This window comes from Petaurus breviceps, unplaced genomic scaffold, assembly GCF_028583685.1.
Source record: "Petaurus breviceps papuanus isolate PSGF00001 unplaced genomic scaffold, PetGlider_PUasm1.0 138, whole genome shotgun sequence".
NCBI lineage: Eukaryota > Metazoa > Chordata > Mammalia > Diprotodontia > Petauridae > Petaurus > Petaurus breviceps.
Genome location: NW_027185694.1, coordinates 17,394,383 through 17,415,982, shown reverse-complemented (window position 1 = coordinate 17,415,982; position 21,600 = coordinate 17,394,383). Strand labels below are relative to the sequence as shown.

At 41.4% G+C, this 21,600-nt stretch overlaps 1 protein-coding gene across 1 annotated transcript in view; it reads right to left on the bottom strand.

Moving 5' to 3' along the window:
* Positions 1-7,294: 7,294 nt before the first annotated feature.
* CACNG3 (calcium voltage-gated channel auxiliary subunit gamma 3) overlaps positions 7,295-21,600 on the bottom strand; it is a 123,315-nt gene continuing 109,009 nt past the window's right edge. The window contains exons 2-4 of the mRNA XM_069064819.1: positions 18,844-18,927; positions 12,092-12,232; positions 7,295-8,358 (exon numbers count right to left, since the gene is read on the bottom strand). Coding sequence (XP_068920920.1) covers positions 7,847-8,358; positions 12,092-12,232; positions 18,844-18,927 — 737 coding nt within the window. The 3' untranslated portion in view covers positions 7,295-7,846. The remainder of the gene's footprint in view (positions 8,359-12,091; positions 12,233-18,843; positions 18,928-21,600) is intronic.

Below are 21,600 nucleotides of genomic sequence, written 5' to 3'. Positions count from 1 at the left end.
TCTCCTGAACCCCAGTACTAACCCTTAACTTTAGTAGCTTCCTCCCCTCTTTTACTTCCCTGAAGGTAATGGGGATCTTTGGGGACAAAAAGCTTTGAACCCCTTCTTTCCCAGCAAGGAGAAGAAGACAGGACACATCAGCCACTAGCCACCAGGGCTCGAATGTTCCCTTACCCTTCTCTTTGTTTCTTCCCACCTCCCAAACCAAGACAAGATCGAAATGCCCTCTGACATTGCCCAATGAGAGTCTTAAGTTATCTTTTTACTGAATGGAAGAGAGAATTCAGAAACTCGACTGTGGAAAGTTCAAACCCTGAGCATTTGATACAGGGTAAATATATTCCCCTACACATATGATTCAGTGACATGGACCTCTTTTCTGTTCCTCAAGCGGGACACTTCATCTCCTGACTCAATGTTTTTTCACTCTTTCTCCCATACCTGGAATGTTCTCTCCTTACCTTCGCTTCCCTGGTTCCCTTTATGACTCAGATCAAATTCCTCCTTCTGTAAGAGGTCTTTCCTAGTCATTTCTTCTCCCTCTCAGCCCACTACTGCCTTCCCTCTGAGAATACTTTCCATTTACATTGTGTATGTTTTGTATGTCGTCTTCCCTATTTAAATGTAGCCCTTCTTAAGTTAGGGACTGTATTTTTGCCCTCTTTGTAGTCCAGTGTTTAACACAGTGCCCAGCACATAGTGCTGCTGTTTGTCCTTCGTTTTTGAAGAGGACCAATGGCATCACAGGGTGATGACGTGTGTGAATTGGATTTAAATGACAGAGTCGCACAAAATTATCAGTCTCACTCTTTCTTCCAGAGTCATCCAAGTCCAATGACGAGACAAAAGTCAACATGACTGGCATTGGCCTAGACTGCAGTGGATGACCTTGGTGTCTTCAATGTCTGACCAAGCTCTAGGCACTCCACAGGACCCGTTTCAGCCACCTTCGTGGCCATCGGGACAAATTGTTCTCACCTGCCCATTCTGCCGGTGGAAATCTTCATGTGCTTGGGGTAGACACTTCCCCATACCCTCAACTCACCAATGAGTCGGAGGCCTGCTGGTTACCCTCAACCCGGTTTAGCCCATCTGCTGAAATGGTTTTACCAGGGTGTGGCTGTTGTATGGGCTGCGCTTCTTGGAGCACAGATGGGAGTTGAGTACCAGGTAGACACCAAGAGTGAATGAGCAACCCTGAAAAGGGTTTGGTAAACCCTCATACCAGAGGTGCTAGTCCTCCTTGGACTTCCCAGCCAGCACACAGTAAGAGCTTAATTAATGTTTGCTGAAGACAATAGTAGAAGCAACAATAAGAACCTGGCAAAGTTATTTCCCTTGTCCCAACTCACTGCTCCCACCATACAAGATGGAAATCCTAAGGACTAATCAGAGAAAGCCAGTTTTGCCACCTTTACATGTCTATACAGTGGGAAGGGGCTGACCATACTTCAAGACTTTAAAAGATTTGTGGCTTCATCTGTGTGGTCATTCTCTTCCCTGATGTAGATTGCAACTCTCCTTTAGAAGATGGTTTTCACAGATTGATATGGCCAAAAAAATCCATCATATGCTGGTGAACATTCTGTCGATGGACCTCTCTAAACTTAGGTAGGCTGTGTGTCAGATGACAGGTACACCGTCCTTTGCTAGATTCATACTCAAAGCCATTCTAGTTTGGTTGAGATCTAACTTCACTGTCCTACTCAAAGTCTTTCAATAGCTCCCTATTGCTTATGGGATAATTACAATCTTTGTAGCCTGATATTGAAAGCCCCACCATCTGGCTCTGCCTTATATTTCCAGTCTTATTTTGCATTATTGCCCTTCATGTATTCTATATTCTATCCTGGACTATTAGTCGTTTTCCTAAGTTCAACACGCACCTTTCCATTACCATACATTTGTACAAGCCAATTTTCATTCATGAAATGCAATTTCTCATTTCCATTTTTTAGAAACCCTCTTTTTTTTTTTGCTTTGTTTTGGAGGGGCAATTGGGGTTAAGTGATTTGCTCAAGGTCACATGGCTAGTAAGTCTAGTAAGTGTTAAGTGTCTGAGGCCAAATTTGAACTCAGATTCTCCTGACTCCAGGGCTAGTGCTCTATTTACTGTACCACCTAGCCGCCCCAAGAAACCCTTTTTTTTTTTTTTAAAGCAATCGGGGTTAAGTAACTTGCTCAAGGTTACACAGCCAGTTATTTCTGGGTGTGGTGCTATCTGAGCCCGTATTTGATCCAGGTCATCCTGACTCTTACTTACTGAGCCACCTGGCCGCCCCAGAAACCCTTTTTCTTAGTGGTTCAGCTTAGGTGCCATCTTTTCCATGAAATTTTCCTTTCTTGTTCCTCTTCTTTATTACCTCAACTAAATGTGTTGTCTTTCTCCTCAAATTTTTCTGTATCTCTCCTTTGTCCTAATCACTTCCTACCTTGTATTCTACTCAGCTAAGTATATCTCCATTAGGATGTAAATTCCTTGGGGTTGGCACTATTTTTTTATGTTTATATCTCTAGTGTCTTTTGCACTGCTTTGTATATAGTAAACAATTAGTAAGGTTATTAAGTGAATTGAATTGGTAGGACTTGCTAGAGCTCCCACTGTACCCTTTGAAATGCTAGGTTGCTTCCACACTGCAGTGAGACAAATGAATGGCTAGGCATGGCATGGGGAGTTGGAAGCAATGATAAAGATATATTACCATCAGTTTATGCTTCTTTCCTGAAAGCTTATAAGTAGCCAGTAGCAATCATTCCCTGGTGCCTGTGAATTGATCTGGCCTCCTGCCTCTGTTCATATGAGGCAAGTTATTGCTGAGAGACATTAATGCAGATACACATTTGCAGTGCCATTTGTGTGAGTCTGTGTTTCCCTTGGAACTTGACCATTTGGGTCTGGGGCCAGGGAGTAGTGTTCCATTTGTATGTTCCCCAAGAGGGGGAGGGATCCTTGGTAGATAGACCCCTTTGTGTTTTTTTTTTGGGAAATAGCCATGGTGATCTGGTAACTGAACTGGGTAGATAAATTTTGGAAGGGGAATCACTGGTTCATAGATTAGATTAATTTAACTCTTGCCTAAGAACGTGGCTCTGAGGCCCCTCTTTCCCCCTTCTATAAGGACTACACCCAAGGAAGAAACAAGTGCCTTTACAGATAGGCCACAGCTGTGGTATTTCACCAACTAACTACTTGTTGGCCAGAGGGGAAATACTTCTAGACTTAGGAAGAAATTCAGCCAGTGGCATTGTTAAATCCTGAGATATGGTTCAAACATCCAGTCTCTGGCAGCTCCTGGGGAGAAGTTCATATGGCACTGGGGAATCACTGGAGGAGGTAAAGAACTTCTTCTTTCTACCCAAATTTCATGTACTGTTGGATGGGCACCAATTTTTCTAGGAGGAAAATAGACACCTTGTCTTTTTCTTTCAACAAGAATTTCCAGAAAGAGGTTTGCTAATGCAAGTGTCTTCATTTTGAGGATTAGGTCCTCAGAGAGAACTGAGCTTGTAGAGCCATAGAATATAGAATGTCATGATTGGAAGAGACTTTAGAGATCATTGAGTCTAATTACCACATTTTGTAAATGGGGAAAATGGGCTTTGCAGAGGGGAAGTGACTTGACCAAAGTAAAACGCTAGTTTGTGTTAGATGTCATAGATGTGCCAGATGTCATAGATTCACGGACTATAAATCTGAAAGGAATTTAGAAATCCTTTTGTTCATTGTACAGATGAGTAAACTCTAACTCCTAAGCATGCAGGATATGAGTTGGGTAAGTAACTTGTCCAGGGTGAGTTAATGTCAGAGCTGGTACTCAAATTCAGGTCTCTTGACTTTAAATCCAGATATCTCTCCACAATACTGTATCTCATCATTCTATGTTCCTGTTAGAACATGGAAACATTTATTTTTTCCATTTTCTGTTCAATTTAATCTTAGGCTATTGGTGAAAGAATGGAATTTTATTTGGTCCCCACTGGCCTGGATATCAGTCAGCTTTTTTCAGGTCCATGGACAGACTATTGACTTGAGAGCTATTTGTGTGAGATTTTAATTCATTGTGTGGTAAATGTAGGCTTGCTGTTTCCCATTTGTGAGTTTCCCAAGATAGTTGTGAAGGCCAGGTGACAGGATTTCATAATGCCATGTAGTACACACTTAGGAAAATTCCACTCTTCCTCTCCTAGTAACTTCAGAATGTCTGAGTTTCAGCATTCCCAGTGTGGAGGAGAGATTGAGTTTGGGTTCAAGATAGATGAAAGAGATGGACAGAGTAGGGGCCCAATCCAGCTTAAAAGCCATTTATTAAACATATACTCTTTGCAGAACACTATGCTAGGCACTGGGGGAGATGTAAGATTTAGTTATAACACATATGTGCCCTCCAGTAGGGAATATGGCAAATATAAATGAGAATATTATAAAATGAAAGAATATAAGAAAGGTACAAAATATTATAGGAGAACTGAAGAGAGAGATAATTTCCACTGTGGTAGAGGGGACTAATCAGAGAAGCATTTGAATTGGTTCTTGAAGAATGGATAGAATTCCAACAATTAGAAATTAATGGCAAACATGAAAACAAAAGCAAAAAGACAGTCATGTTCCCAGTATATATCCTGGGGACAATGAATAGTCTAGTTTGGATGAAATATCGAATATATTCATGTTGTATCTCACCTCCCATGTTAGAATGCAAACCCCTTGAAGACAGGGGGGAAGAACAGATTGTGATTAGTTTGAATAGGTTATGGTGTTGGGGGGAGGATATGTGTCAGATTGTAGAAACCCAAGGTTAAAATTTTGAATTTGATCCAGTAGTTATTAGGGAGACATTATATCTGGTTTGGTTTTGTGTTGTTTTGGGGGGGAGGGTGGGAAAAGGTAGAGCAGTTGGGGTTAAGAGACTTGCCCAAGATCACACAGCTAGTAAATGTGTCAAGTGTCAGAGGCTGGATTTGAACTCAGGTCCTCTTGACTCCAGGGCCGGTGCTCTATTCACTGTGCCACCTAGCTGCCCTGAGACATTATATCTGTTTTAGCGGAGGAGTGATATGCTAAATTTCACACTAAAAGGATGACTTTGGCAGAAGTAAGAAGGATGGTTTGAAGGAGGGAAAGACTGGAGGCAGGTAGGTAGGTAAGGAGACTGTTGCAATAATCTTTAATCTAGGTCAGGGGTGGGGAACCTGCAGCCTCAAGGACACATGCGGCCCTCTAGGCCCTCAAGTTTGGCCCTTTGCCTAAATCCAAACTTCACAGAACAAATCCCCTTAATAAAAGGATTTGTTCTGTAAAACTTGGACTCAGTCAAAAGGTCGCACCCAAGGACCTAGAAGGCCACATGTGGCCTTAAGGTCTCAGATTCCCCACCTGTGATCCAGGTGATATGTAAGCTCATCAGTGCATACATGTGTAGCTGGAAGCATTCTCAGAGGCCATCTAGTCCAACTATTTCACTTTACAGATGAGGAAACTGAGTCCCAGGGAGGTTAAATTACTTGCCCAAGGGCAAGTGGTCTCTGCAATGGGACTAGAAAGGAGGTAGTGGAATCAATGATAGGATTCAGTGATGTTTAACATGAATTGAATGGTTGAATCGAAGTGAGGGAGAGAAAAATGTTAAATACAAATGAAGCTCCAGAGGGACATGAGTGAAAGTTCAACGACAGGTATGAAGTCAAAAGGAATGGGTTGGAACATAAAGATAATGCTGAATTTTGGTATTATTGGCATTTCGGTGGAGATTTTCTCTAAGATGCTGGAGATTTGGGTCTAAGTCTAGAGCTTGAGAGAGATAGATGAGATGAGAGAGATCTGGGCATTGGGCACATACAGGTAATAGCTCAAGGTTAGGTTTCTGGCTTTCTTTTCTTCAGGCAGGTTCATTGACCTGTTGAGAAGGGCATCCTGTTACCTACTGATTAACACTAATCTCATCTGCCTAGCATTCCACATCTTCTATAATCTGATGCCAACCTGCCTATCTACCCTAATGTTTCAGGAATCCTCTATGCCCATCAAATTGAACTGCTTGACATCCCTCCTGCTCCCCACACTTCATAAGTTTTCCTCCCTCTGTGTCTTAGTTAATACATGAAATACCATGTCCTTCTTGTCCCCATATCTACCTGTTTAAATTCTATTTATTCTTTGAGTTCCAGATTAAATGTCACCTTCTCCAAGAAGCCTTCCACAATTCCTTCCCAGATACAACCTCTCTCATAAAAAATTATTTTTCTTTTTTTTGGACCCCCCCAAAGTATTTTGTACTATCTCTATTTACTTCACAAATCTTAGAATGTTAGAGGTGGAAGGGATCTTAATGATTCTTATCCCTATCCTTTCTCTTCACTGATGAAGGTCCAGGGAGGAGGAATGACTTGTCCTGTGTAGCTTCAGAGTCAGGACTGAAGCCCAGATCTCCTGAATTAAAAGTCTAGAGCTTGAAGAGTCAGTAGGGTAGATAGAGTACTGCGTTTGGGGTCAAGAAGACCCAATTTTTAAATCCACTTTACACCTTTATCAGCTATGTAATACTGAGCAAGTCACTAAACCTTTAAAAAACCTCAGTCCCTTAATCTACATACATTAATGACACTTACCTCTTAGAGTTATTTCCAGGATCAGATGGAATTAAGCATGAAAACATTTTGTAAATTTTAAAGGGCCATATAAATGTTAGCTATTATTTCTAATTATTTGTAATTTCTAATATTATTTCTAATAGAAAGTAAGCTTGCTGATGGTAAAAATTTGTTTTATAATTGTTATTTCCCTGATACCTAAAACAGTGCCTTGCCCACCATATTCTTGCCTTCTCACTCTCCAAATCGTATTGTGTTTATTTATGTGTTTTATCCCCCAACTATTACTAGACTGTGCATTCTGTGAGGACAAAGCTTGCTTTACCTATGCTTGGTACTTCCCATCCCCCCAATACCTTACAGTGTTCTGCATATAGTAAGTATTTAATAGATATTTATTGATTGATACTGGACCGTGAGCCTCATCAGGGCAGGGACTATGCTCTCTTCATTTTTATTTCCTACCTTCAGGACCTAGGATAGGGCCCTATACATAGCAGGGGGTGAGGTAATATTTGAGGCATGGAAAGGTTTATCGTTGAATAGAATGCCATAGATCAATTAGGCTAAGCAGAGGAGCTTGGCTTCAGAATGCCTGGGTCCCCAGCCCCAGAGGACAACTTGTACAGCAAAGGCAAGGAAGAAACAAAACACGTCCAGTTCAATCGGTTACAACAAGGCAACATTTTTAATAACACAAGCGCTCATGACATTAGCCGTGTCAGTGCTTGGACGTTCTTGATTTCTAGGCAATTTCTTGTAACATGTAACTATCAGGTTAATGATTCCCCCTGGGGTGGGACTCCCAAGTCACTGGATCTGCAGAGGCTCAGTGTGGATGAATGAGAGGAGGGTAGACGCCTATTCACATGATTGGTGGAGCCCTCCCCCAATCCACTGGGAACTCCTCCAGGTCCTTTCTGATGAAGGAGGAAAGAAGGCCAAGATCTTTCTAGCCAGTGAAGAAAGAGGAGGAAATATCTGGCACTGAGAGACCCAGAAACTGATTGGTCTTGTAGGGGCTGGCTTTCAGGCTCGGACCTCAGAAAGGGAAACTGTCTCAGAAAGGAGGGCGGAGGAATAAGATGGGGGGAGGGCTGAGGCCCATTTGGTTTTATTCTTTATAAACAAGGGTTTCACTGGTAATACCATCACGGGGACTATGCCATGCAATCTGACAGACACCTCTGTACACTTCCCCCAAAGGCTGCACTGGGCATGGGAAGGACTGGGCAGAGGGCAGAGGGCCAAGGTCCACTCAGACAGGTGTGGTGCGCCTGTTGGCAGGGTTATTGTGCAGTGACTCCTTGAACTCTTTGGGAATGGAGTTGTGGAGCTGTAAAAACGTATGGTCTCGATCGGAGTTGAGGAGGGTCCCCATTGTGACCTTGGAGGGGTCCCGGGAGAGGGTGAACATGGAGATGTCAGTGGAAGGGATGGTGTGGAAGCCTTTGCTGATGGGGGACAGGTCTCGGGAGCAGGGTTCTGTGGACCGGGAGCTGGATCGCCTCCGGAACCTGTACCTGTAGGGTGGGAGGCGGGCAAAGGTGGATTTCTTCAGCAGCTCGGAATGTGACTTAGCACGGATCTGCCTGTGCTTCTCAATGTATATGTGCACAGCGATGACACCCACGATTTCTGCGATGATGAAAGATAAGGCTCCGAAATAAAAGGACCAGCCGTAGGAGTAACTTTTTTTGGAGTCACTTTGGCCAGGGTCTCCAGCATTTGCTGAGATATAAACTATAATCCCGATGATGTTACTTAATCCTGAAAGAAAGGAACAGAAAAACATACCTTTTTATGGGAAACAAAAGTACCCTTGCTGAACTTAGCTATGAAACATTTATCCTGAGTATGTTGGGAAGGACCAGAGACCTATGAACAGTTACTAATAAACTATAAATGTTTCTGTAACTCCTTGTAAGGCCTGTCTTATGGGAAGCACTGCAAATAACAGAACCTTTTAGAGAAGGTTAAAGCTGAAAGAGAAGATAAAGCATAGAAGGGGAATTCAATTCAATAATAATTTATTAAACATCGGTCATGCATAAGACACTGTTGTGTGTTTAAGATAAAAAGAAAAAGTCCCTACCCTTTAGGAATTTTCACTCTACTGGGTTAGTAGGACCTGAAGAATAGAGATCATAGACTATACCTTAGAAAATCATTTCCCAGACTTTTCCCTGTAATGTGAGAAAATGTTGATGCTAGCAATATTCCTCCATTGAAAATATTAAATATGCATTTATAGAAATACTTATGAGGTATTTTTAGGCATGGAAATAAGTTTAGTTTTCTTTATTTGGCTCCCAAATTTGCCTAACCACTCTCTGTTTTTGGTGGTGTCATTAGATTCCAAATTCCCTGTGCCAATATTTATGTGGAGTATTTTTTTGGGGGGGGGTGGCAAAGTATATTTTCAGGCCCCAAGTGTTCTATGGAGAAATTAGTTTGGGTAATATTGACTTAGAACATAAGAGCTGGAATGTCTTACCTTAGAGATCATCTAGAGTCATTCTGTATTTTATAGGTGTAGAAAGAGAGGTCCAGGGGTGACTAGGTGGCTCAGTGAATAGAGCACCGGCCCTGGAGTCAGGAGGACCCGAGTTCAAATCCAGCCTCAGACACAACACAAAAACTAGCCATGTGACCTTGGGCAAGTCACTTAACCCCAACTGCCCTGCCCCCTCCCCCACCCAAAAAAGCAAAAAAAAAAAAAAAGAGATCCACAGAGAAGTGACAGTTTTAGTCACAGAGCTTAAGTGTCCAAATCTGAACTCAAGGCCAGGTCCTCCTGATTCAGAGTCCAATGTGCTTTCTACTATACCCAAGCTGTTAGTTCACACCAAGCTGTGTTCCAAAAGGTTCATGGATAGTGAATCTGCGGAATTTGGAAGGCATCTCCCTATAGAACTAACATTATTCCTGCTAATTGGGATCTCCAGTCATCTCAGGGAGACCTACTTAATCCATAAAAAAGTTGAAGTCTATTTATTTTGTATCCTGTGTCACACTTTCTTAGGGACAGTGTGGTCAGTGTCCTAATTGGGGACAATAGGTGAACCCCTCCAGTCCTTTGGTGACATTAAAGGCAAGCCGGTGTGTGTATGTGTGTGAGAGTGAGTGAGAGTGTGTATGAGACAGGCAGACACACACACACACACACACACAATTGTCTTCAGTGTACCTATGAGGAAGACCCTTTCTTGGTAAGAACTTTTCCCAGGCATTGTGAAATGAGGAACAAAGCATAGCTGTCCATTGGCTAGTAGGGGCTCCAGATCTGGACTCCATCTGATGCCTGTGTTTTTTTATCAGTTGTTTTTATAAGTTGAGTATCCCTAAGTCAGGATGGCTACAGATTGGAAAGACGACTTTATTTGGTGCTATAACATTATCAGTTTTGAGTGGGGGGAACAGAGGACCATTGAGGTAATCTTTTCCATTGTTCTCATTTTATACATGAGAAAACAAAGGCCCAGAGAGTGGCTATGGCTTGCTCATGGAGACACAAGTAGTAAGTGACGGGACCATGATTTGAACTTACATCATCTGACTCTAAATCCAGTGTTCTTTCTACTGCTTTTGGCTACATTTGCCACCAGTTGCTTGTGTGACCTTTCACAAGTCACTTCTTTCTGTTTCCCAGATTCTTCATTAGTAAAATGACGTATTTGGGTTAGGTAACCTCTAAAAGCCCTTCCGGGCTTGATGGTCTTATGTTCTCCAGCCCTTTCTAGCTTTGGTATTATTTGAGTCTCAGGGTATCCTGCAGTCCTGTGGCAATGAGAGACTTTCCCAAAAGGAGGCATGCTGGGAAAAATGCTTCAAGTCTGGAGTCCAGGACTTTGAGAAATGCAGAGGAAGCTATAAAGATCTCAAAGAACAAAGAAAGTGTACTATTTCTCATACTGATAAATGTTCCCCATGTGTCTGTTTAGTCTAAAGATGAAAGGTTTGGATTTTGGACTGGCAGTCCTTCAGCAGCTTATGCATGGGCATCTTCCCTGAAAGATTTAATAGGTAGAAATGGTGACAATGTCAGTACAGCTCAGGAGAACTGATATGTCCTTAGATTGCCTTTAGCAAGTATAAAGTGATAGTTAGAGCCGGAAGGAACGTTGGAACATAGAACATAGAATCTGAGGTCTGGAAGGGCCCTTAGAGATCTAGTCTGACCTCCTTCATTTTCTAGTTCGTAACCTGAGGTTCAAAAGAGAAAATGACTTGGTAGCATGCAGTTGAGTCCAGGAGAGGGCATGACTTGGACAACATTGTACAATAAGTCAAGGTAAGGTCAAGAATGCCAGTCATTTGACTCCTGGCTCTCTTACTACCATATCAAGGTAATAATGATAGTAGCTAATTTTCTCATTATTTTGTACATCATCAGTGTAGCAACTCAGTATATCTAATGTGAGGGCCTCCTCTCTAAAGCTCCTTGGCATCATTAAGCTGATTAGGTTGCCATCTCTTACTATAATGTTGTGGAGCCTTTAAACCATGGCCATATACAGCCTCATGGTTTGGTTCCATCTTATCCTCTGGGAGCCATCTTGCTCTGGTCACTACTTCTTTAACTCAGTATAATTTCCTTCATTCTATGCTGTTGGGGTTATTCTGTTTGGGTTGGATTCTCTAAATTTACACATTAGAGTAGATGCAGGAATATGGCTGATCAGCTCATGAATAGCACTCCCTAAGAAGTCTACATCCTAAGATGATAGCAAGAGATGACCCTCCACTAATATTTACCTCAAGAATAATGGAGTCTCTTTCCTTCTGTCTCCCTCCTTTTCTGTCTTCTCTGTGCACCCCTAACTCTTTCCATCTTTCTCCTTGTCACTCTTTTTCTTCTTTGTCTTTTTCTTTTCCTTTTTCCTCTACTTCCTATCTTCCCACTTTCTTCACCCATCCCTTTTATCTTTTGGGCCTTACTCTTTGGCTCATCCTTAGTGACTCTTTAGGCCAAAAGTATATGTGTGTGTGTGCATTGTGTGTGTATGTGTGCACTTGTTATATTTGACAAATGAGTTGGATGTTTTATGTGTCTTTCAGGAAAAAAAGCAGCACTAAATTGTTCTGCTTTCTATAGGAAGCCTTCAATTGTATATTTTTTTCCTGTGAAACTTTGGCTCTTGTTAGGAAAAAAAAAAGGATGATTCATAGGGTCATGAAGCTGACAAAGACAATGACCATCTTATCCAATTCCTTCATTTTATAAAAGAGGAAACTGAGACTTGAGGAGGTCAAGAGGCTTTCCCAAGGTTGCGTGGCTAGTATCACAGTTTGATTTGAGCCTAGGACTTCTGACTCCATTTGCCATGTTACTTCGCCTCCAGGAGAGGCTTTGTTTTAGTGAGTGGGCTTTGCCTGGTTGTGTCTGAGATCCTCCTGATAAATTCCATGTCGTTTCCACTGTTCTTGGTTGCCTTTGCCACCAATTGCTTCTGTGACCTTTTACAAGTCACTTCTTTCTTCCCCTGGCACTAGAACTTACCTGCAGATACAAAAAAGATCCCCGCACTGAGAATGACATTGTGCCTGCTTTTGTAGAACTCGCTTGCTGCCACGCAGAGGCCCCCAAAGAATAGCAGTCCCACACTGAGAATAGGAAAGACACTGGATGCTCTCACAGCCCCTGTGTGTACGGAGGAAAGATAAGAGGATCAGAGGAGGCTGCACTGAGCAACCAGGAAGATTTGGGATTCAAGATCACATGGCCTCAGTGGAAACTTCCATTTGTTGAACCTGAAGACCCTTTATGAAGTACCTACCACAAACAGAGGTATGAGCTAGGTCTGAGGAAGCAAAAGACCATAAGATATTAAACAGTTCACATTTCTATGGTGCTTTAAAATGGAAAAAAAAAACCCCGCCTTCCTGGCAATAACCTTGTGAAGCAGGGAATGCAAGTATTGTATGTCATGTGCTTTAATTTAGTCTCAGACTTTTGTTCTTATTGGTATAGGGAGCTCTCTGTGGGAGACTTCCTTTGTTAAGCAGATTGGCACCTTTTCTGTAAACTTAGTCCAGTCAACAAGCATTTATTAAGCGCCTATAGCATACCAGGCTCTGTGATAAGTGTCAGGGATGCTAAGAATGACAAAAACCATCCATGCCCTTGAAGATCTTATAGTCTAATGGAAGAAACAGCATGAAAGCACCTATGTACAGACAAGTTCTACACAGGATGAATGGGAGGTTATTGATAGAGGGAAGGTGCTATATTAAGGGAGATCAGGAAAGACTTCTTGCAGATAGTGGGGTTTTAGCTGGGACTTGAAAAAAGTCAGGCAGCAGAGATGAGGAGGGAAAGGATCCTCATCTTAGAGGGTTAGCTAGGGGGTTGAGAGATTGAGTGACTTGCTTATGGTTGTAAGCTAGCAAATATAATTATAATAATAACTAGCATTTATATAGTGCTTCTAATTTTGCAAAGTACTTCTCTTATATTATCCCACTGGATCATACCAAATCTATAAATAAGATGTCTACTATCCCTACTTTACATATGAGGAAACTGAGGCACAGAGAGATTAAGTGACTTGTCCATGGTCACGCAGTCAGTGAGTGCCTGAGGCAAGATCCAAACTCATCTTCCTGACTCTTAAGTGCTTTGCTCTTTCTGCTACATCACTTAGCTAGTCCTTACCTCTTGCAGGATATGATGGTACTGAATGGTTCAAGCTGTAAAATCGTGGCATTGGTGACTTATAAATAATGGTTGCATTGATTTGCCACTCAAAATATTAGTATTCTTTTCTACATTAGAGGTGAGACTTGGACATTCCAGTATTCCTGACTCCCAGGACAGTAATCAGGTCACTGTAACACCCTGCCTCTCCAGTGTTATTCCAAATATTATTACTCTCATGTCATGGAAGATAAGCTAAAATCTGCTCCCCTGTAACTTCTACCCATTGATCCTAATAATAATCATATTAATAACAATAATGATGGTGATGATAGCTAACATTTATGTGGTGCTTACTATATGCCAAACATTGTGGTAAATGCTTTACAATTCTTATCTCATTATCTCACAACAACCCTGGGAGGGAGATGCTATTATTAACTCCTCCCATCCCTCCTCCCCCTGCCATTTTAAAGTTGAGGAAACTGAAGCAAAATAGAGGTTGAATGACTTGTCCAGGGTCACACAGATAGTAAGTATCTGAGGTTGGATTTAACTTAGATTTTCTTGACTATAGGCCATGCTCTATCTACTGTACCACATAGTTGCCCCATAATGCTGTGTATGACCTATCTGCATATTCCAGCTTAAAGTTTATTAGAAGCAGAGAGCATCATTCTATAAAATCTCAAATTTGGAAGAGACCTCAGAAGTCAACCAGTCCAACCCTTGCCTGAATAGGAATCTGCTCTATCGAACTTCTGAGTTTGTACAAATCAGTTCTAGTTACTGGTTTGGTTGTGTCTTTGGGGACAAAGAAGGAAAAAAATCTCTCTGGTTTCTTGATCCTTCTCTATCCGTTCAGCCCCACATTTCCAGGCTCCTACTCCATTGGGCCTTCACTTGTGTTTCTAATGCCTCTAGGGGAAGACCGGCTTTGTCTGAACAAATAAATATCTTTGGAAAAATCTGTAGAAATATTTCTGTTTTACCTCAGATATTCATGCTGGCTAACCTGCACTGTCCAGAAGGAACCAAAGCATTTCTTGGTTGGAGGCGCCCTGGAAAAGCTATCTAGTTGACTCCTCTGTCTTCAGACTAAACTTTGCTCCCATAATCTTATGCCCTCCTATCTTTAAAAAATTTTTAAATCTATTTATCCTATTTATTTTTACTAACAATGAAACTACATTGAATTAAAGAGAAGTCAAATTTGGTTCATAATAAAAAAAAATAGAACTTTCTGAACCTCAGAGCTGCCCAACAATTAAGCATAATGATTGGTTAGATAATGAGCTCTTCATCAGGAAATATCTCCAAGTGGAAGTTGGATGACCACTTGTTGGAGATGTTGCAGAGGGGTATTCATTCTCTGGTACAGATTGGGCAAGATAATCTCTGAGGTCTCTGCTGAGCTGCTGATTCCATAGGTGTTAAACTCTATGCTGGGCACAATGGAATAGGTTTTAAAAAAGAGAGATGGAGATGTAGTCTTTCACTTAAGAAACTTACACTCCACTTTGATATATGCAACTCCTTTCTTCTTCCTTTCCCTCCTCCCTGCCCAATGACTATGCAAGCAAGGTATGGAGCTAAAGGGTGATGGAAGTGGGATAGGATTAATCAGGGAAGGTCTCCTGGAGTTTTGAATTAGCCATTTTGCTCTTGATTAGGGGGATCTTTTTTGGATGTCTTGGCTGAGTGCCAAAGAAATGATTGATTCTCAAAATGTTTGATCCAATTTGGTCTCTCAGACAGCTCACATCTGGTTATTTAGACTGTTTCAGGAACTGAATTGGATTGACTGTTTGGTGCTTAGCCAGTAGGATGAAAAATTTCAGTTGGCTCCAGAATGATCGATTCAGCACAGCCCTGGGGGTATGGATTCTTCTTTTCCTTTCACTAGCTCTGTGGCTCTCACCATCCAGGGATTTCTGGGGACAGTGGGCTCATGCTCTCTAACTACTTTTGGGGCCCCTTTAGTAATGATGTCTTGCACAGGATACTGAGGTGGTCACAAGCATTTGGTATGTGCCTCATTAACATTGTAGCACTGAGAGCTCAATATTCTAGGGGTACTCTGCCTGTGTCTAGTGATGATTCTCAAACACCTACCCAGCAAAATTGAGGAGGCAATGTGATATTATTGAAAGTCAGGACACCTTGAGTTTAACACGTTTTGCCGCTAACCCATTTCTTAACATTTGGCAATTCACTTAATCCCTCCATGCCTCAGTTTCCTCATTTGTAGATTGAGAGGCTAGCACTAGACCATATGATCTAGAAGTAGGAAGTATGGTGGAATGGAAGGAGTATGAAGACTAGAGGTCACCTAGACTAGGGTTTCTTCACCTGGGGTCTACAGTTTTCAGGGGGTCTAGGAACTTAGGGAAAAACTTGCATCTTGATTTTAATTGTCTTCCAACTGAAATTTAGCATTTCCTTCAATTACAAATATAGGCAATGGACATCATTCTCAGGAGGGGAACATAAGACTTCCCTAGACTGTCCAAAGGGTTCATGACACAGAAGAGGTTAAGAAGTCTTCAGCTAGACTAAACTCTACCTGGGTAGATCCCTTCAATACCATCCTCCACAAGTGGTCATTCAGGCCCTGATTAAAGACATCCAAAGATGAAGAAGTCACTTTCAACAGCTTGAATCAGAAGGAGGTTTTTCCTCATATAAAGCCCAAATCTTCTTCCCTTTATCCTTCACTCACTGTTTCTAGCCCTGCCCTCTGGGGCCAAGCAGGATGAGCTGAATACCTCAAACACACAATAGCACTTCAAAAAACTAGGTGGTTATCAGACCTTAACTCTTCTTAAATAGGGTAAATATTCCTAACTTCTTTAACTGATCCTTTTATAGCATAGTTTCTTTGCCTTGGATATCCTTATGTGGACATCCCCTGGACATTAGTTTATTCATAGCCTCCTACATGATCTCTCAGGTCCCTTTAAACTCTTATGGTTATATATTCTATGTCCTAAGGTCCCTTTCAGCTCTAATGCTTTTGTCCTAGAACCTGAAGTCCCTCCTGGCTCTGAAAGTTCTATGTTTCTATTAAAATATTAATTATAATTAACTTTAATTTAAAAAGAAATACAGAATGTACTTTGGTGGCTCGACAAATGAATAAAAATAGGACAGCACAAAACTCCAACCAGGGTTGATCTGACCCCTGCATGTTACTGTGGCTCATGTCCAGACAGTGGGGGCTGGGGCTGCAGGGTTGGGGGGAGGCTCGATTTTGGGTATTCTGACCCTGTTTCACGTTTGCATTCCAACAGATTGTCAGGCATTGTAGGTGTATTTACTAGCTGTGTGTTTCTTTTCAGCCTGTGTTTCTTTTCTTACTGATCAGAGAAACCTCATTACTTAAAATGATTGGAAGAAGGCAGTATAGGGGAAGAAAGAATCCTGAGGGTCCCTTTCAGCCCTAGATTTATAATCTTAAGACTATGTCTAGGGTCTTATCCTAATTCTGTCATTGATTGTTCATACAATGTTAGGCAAGGCACTTGCCTTCTCTTGACCTCAATTTTCTTCAACTTTAGAAAATGGGGATAATCCTAGAGCCCCAAATGAGATAATGCAGGTACAAAGTGCTTTAAAAATCACAACTTATTATGTAAATGTTTGGGGCTTTTATAATAAAGCTGTTGAATCCAGGTCACATGATTCTCAATCCAATGCCCTTGCCACCATATGCATATCACATTCTAGAATCCCAGACTATCAGAGTGGTAAGGGATCTCAGAGAAACTCTGATCTCCTTTATTCTGTGAACTATATTTTTATTAAATTAAAGGATCATATATCTGAAGCTAGAAAAGATCTCAGAGGCTTTCTCTTACAACCCCCTCATTTTGTCAATGAGAAAACTGAGATGTGCAGAGGGGAAATTTCTTGCCCAACGTCACACAGGTAGTAAATGGTAGAGCTAAGATTCGAACCTAGGTCCTTTGACTCCAATTCCCATAGTAAACTGCATCTCGTTATCTGCTGTAGCCTCTAAGGTCACATGAGCTTTCTTAGCCACCGTGTCACACTGTTAACTCACCTAAGGCTTGTTGTTAAAACACTCTGAGCTGTTAACAAGAACTAGGGGACCAGATGTTTTCTGAGGCTCCTTTAATTGGACTTGCTATGGTTCCTGCTTTGAAAATGAGGGTGAAGGGTAATTAATTCTACGATCTACTCTTTTGCTATAGTTACTGTCTTCAATTTAAATTGCTCAGATTTGAGTCCTTATTAGACTATTTAAAAAAATCATACACCTATTTACCACTACTGTGATCATCTAATTCTGGTGATTAAAAATGAAAGGAATGTTTTTTTTTGAGGAAATCTACAGTAATTGATGAAGTCAAGAAATAATTACCTGTCTTGAATTTGCTCTCTGAAATCAAGAAAAATGATGTAAAGAAATGGACTTAGAGAATCAGAAGAGAGTGCAGCAGGTCCACTGGCACTTAATGGCCTGTGAGAATCAAGTTGCTTACTGGAGAGAGCCCCTGAGCTGCATAATGATCTGAGACTAGCTGTATGTGAAGCAGAAGTTGCAGGCATAGTCTGAACTATGGCTCTGAATACAAGGTCAAGGGAGGTTCTAACACCTCCCTAGTCATAGAACATGGTGTTAGAGATGAGAAAGGCCTTAGAACTTAGAACATAGAATATTAGATGTGGAAAGACCCTTGGATCCCCTTAAATTACAGAAGGAACTATGGCAGAGAAAAGATGTGACTTGTCTAAGGTCAAACAGGGAATCATGTTGGCATGGGAGTTAGAACCTAGATCTCTTGACTCCAAAAACAGGGCTCTTTCTGGGCCTATTTTATCCTAATTTTCTATAGGGGACCAACATTTATTGGCAGAAAATAGGAGAGACCACAGCCGTGACATGTTTATCATTGCCAATAATCCCTATCTCTTGCTTCCATATCTGATGAGCAAGGAGGTTGTGTTATAAGCCAGTTCACTCTTAGGCAAAACTATAGTAAAGATTATGATATAGACTATTGAACCCAGGGTCTGGAGACTAAGAGAACTGGCTCTGTCATTGGCTCTTGTATGATCTTGGGGAAATAATTTCTTCCAGCCTCAGTTTTTTTAACCTGAGAAATGGCTTGATGATCTAAGAGGTTGCTTTCACTTCTGATATTCTATACTCTAAGGTCACTTCCAGATCCAACGTTATATATTTGATATCTGAAGGGTCCTTCCAGTTATAACATTTTATGCTTAAAGGGCTCTTCAGTTCTAATCTTTGATGATCCAATGTCATTTTTAGCCTCATTGTTTTGATCATGGAATCATAGCTTTAAAACTAGAGGGTATCTTGGAGGCCATTTGGGCTATCATTTTACAGATGAGGAAACTGGAGCCCAGAGAGGGCACATAGGAAGTAAATGAAAGGGGCAGGATTTGAACTCAAGGTCTTCTGATTACAAATCCAGCCCTCTTTCTACCACAACAAACTATTTCTGTTCCAGCCACCTAAACTATGGAACGGGGACTGTAGCAGAAGGCTTAGCATCATATACCCAGAGGCAGATCACCATCGCTTCCCCCCTCCCTAGGAAAAACAGGAGAGTGGAGAGACTTACTCAGCAGATACTCAGCTGTATCTTGTTCATAGTCTGCATCTTCGGGGAAATGGTCAATTTTCTTACATACCCCGCGGAAAGCACCTGTGGAAACAAATTCGACTTGAAGAAGTCCCCAGAGGACTTGACTTTGGAGTTCTGTCCTTGGTGATAGAGGAGAAGAGGGAAAAAACTCAGCCTAACTCCCTGGAAACAAATATCTATAATCAAAAGGTCACAGTTCTGTTAGCTACTGGCAGTTGGCAAAGGGCCTTCCTCACAACAGCCCTGTGAGGCAGACAGTACAAGTACATGGCATAGGCTGATCACAATAGCCAAATCTTATTATTCTCATTTTAAAAATGAAGACATTGAGGCCCATAAAAGGGAATTTAAGTTGCCCGTGGTCACATAGCTAGTTACAAATGAAACTTGAATCCAGGTCTCCTAAGTCAAATCCAGTTTTCTGGCCACCAAACAAGTTTTCCACATGCTAAGACTCATGCAACTTTTTTTTCTGTAACATGAATGGGGATTCCATGAGGAAATATCAATGATGGTGATATTTTTCTTTTGAAAATATTCAATGGGAAACTATGAATCTGTTAACAAGGACTTGTTTTACATGCTGGAATGAAAACTTTTAATTTGTTCCAAATTTCCTGGAGCCCACTTTCCTCTCTTATCCCAGAGATATTAATGCCTTCAGGGATTCTGGATCAGTATTTTAGGGTTCCATTAACATATTTCATGACCAAATATGTTTTGGGGAAAAAATAGTGTGTAAAACACTGCATTTGCTGGGTTCTAGTCTCTACCTTTTCCTCTGTTGTACATGTGGTTGCCTTTGGGGGCCCAGTGAAGGGTGATAGAGTCAGGGGAAAAGGTACAAGTCTTCCTCCCTACTCTATGTCAGAGTTCAGCAGCCCTGGAACAGGGGTTACTTACCTGCATCAATTGAGGGAGTTGGGTCTGGAGCATCAAAAATTGCAGAAAACCAAGAGGCATTTGAAGGCAGATCAGAATGACCAATGGCAACTGGTGACACACTTGAAAGGACATGGTGCTGGGGACTGCTATCCAGTTCCTGAGCATTCATAAATCGGCTGATGACATACCTCAGCACTGAAAAAACTTAAAGCCAGTGTATAAACCCTGTATGTCTAAGGATTTGAATAGCAAGTATGGTGAGGGGAAAGGGCAGGGTTAGGTTAGGAAATGGTGGTCATGAGACCTGGATTCTTCCTGTATTTTCTGATGATTAAATTCATGCCCTTGAGCAAGTCATTTCTCTGGGTCTGTTTTCTCTTTTAAAATGGGGATCGAATAAGAGGGTTGATCTATTAGGTCTCTTATAGTTTTGACAGTCTGTGTTCTTAATAACAGCATATACATGCATATATGTGTGTATATATATGTGTGTGTATACATACACACAGACACACATATAATCTAATTACATAATTATATTATATAGGCTAATTACATAATATATTATGTACATTATACATGATTATATAATTGTATAGTATATAGTATATAATTATATAGTATATATAACATAATGCTGTCCTCATAACAACCCTGTGAGGTAGGTCAGTCAATAAATATTTATTAAACACCTACTATATGTCAGGGACTGTGTCAAGTACTGGGGATATAAGGTAAAGGATAGCTCCCCTGTTCTCAAGGTGACACAGACTAATGGGGAAAGCAAGGTGCAAGCAGCTACGTACACTTAAGCCATATACAGGATAAACTGGAAGTGCTCAACAGAGAGTAGGCCCTAGAATTAAAGGGAGCCATCAAAAAAGTTTTCTTAAAGAAAGTGGGACTTGAAGGAAGCCAGCAAACCAGTACGCGGATATGAGGAGAGAGAACATTCTAGGCATGATAGCAGCGAAAATCACCTGGAGTCAAATCTTCTGTGAGGAACAATCGGGGGGCCAGTGCTACTGGATCACAGAGCACGTGGACGGGGTGAGGGTGGAAGGCACGAGAAGAAGAACGGGAAGATAAGGAAAGCGGATTATAAAGGGCTTTGAATGCCACACAGAGGGTGTTGTATTTGATCCTGGACATGAAAGGAAGCCCCTGGATTTTCTTGAATTGGAGGGGTTGGGCAGGGTTATGTGTGTAGGACATGGTCAGACATGTATGTGCCTTAGGAAAACGAATTTGATATTTGAGTGGAGGATGGACGGGAGTGGGATGAGTCTTGTGGCAGGTAGACCAACCAGCAGCTAGGACAAATATTGTTATCCCTATTTTGCAGACAATGAAAGTGAGTCAGAGAGATGAGGTTATTTAAATGGTAGATGGAACCCAACCTTGACCATAGGCCTTCTTGGTCCAGTACTCTTTGCACTATATATAATAGTGACTGCTATTGAAGCCCCAAATACCTTCACCTAACCTCTTATAAAGTCTGTGATCTATTTCCCAATGTCCCAGAAAGATTGGACATTATTCATTGATGTATATGTATCACAGATGTAGAAGTAGAAGGGACCTTAGAAGGTATGTAGTTCAACTCCCTCATTTTACAGATGGGGAAACTGGAGATGAGAGTGGTGACAAAATGACTTGCCCCAAGTCACACAGGAACTAAGTGGCAGAGCAGGATTTTTCCCCCTTATTTATTTATTTCCTTCATCTATCTATCTATCTATCTATCTATCTATCTATCTATCTATCTATCTATCTATCTATCTATCTATCTATCTATCTATCTGTCTGTCTGTCTGTCTGTCTGTCTGTCTGTCTGTCTGTCTGTCT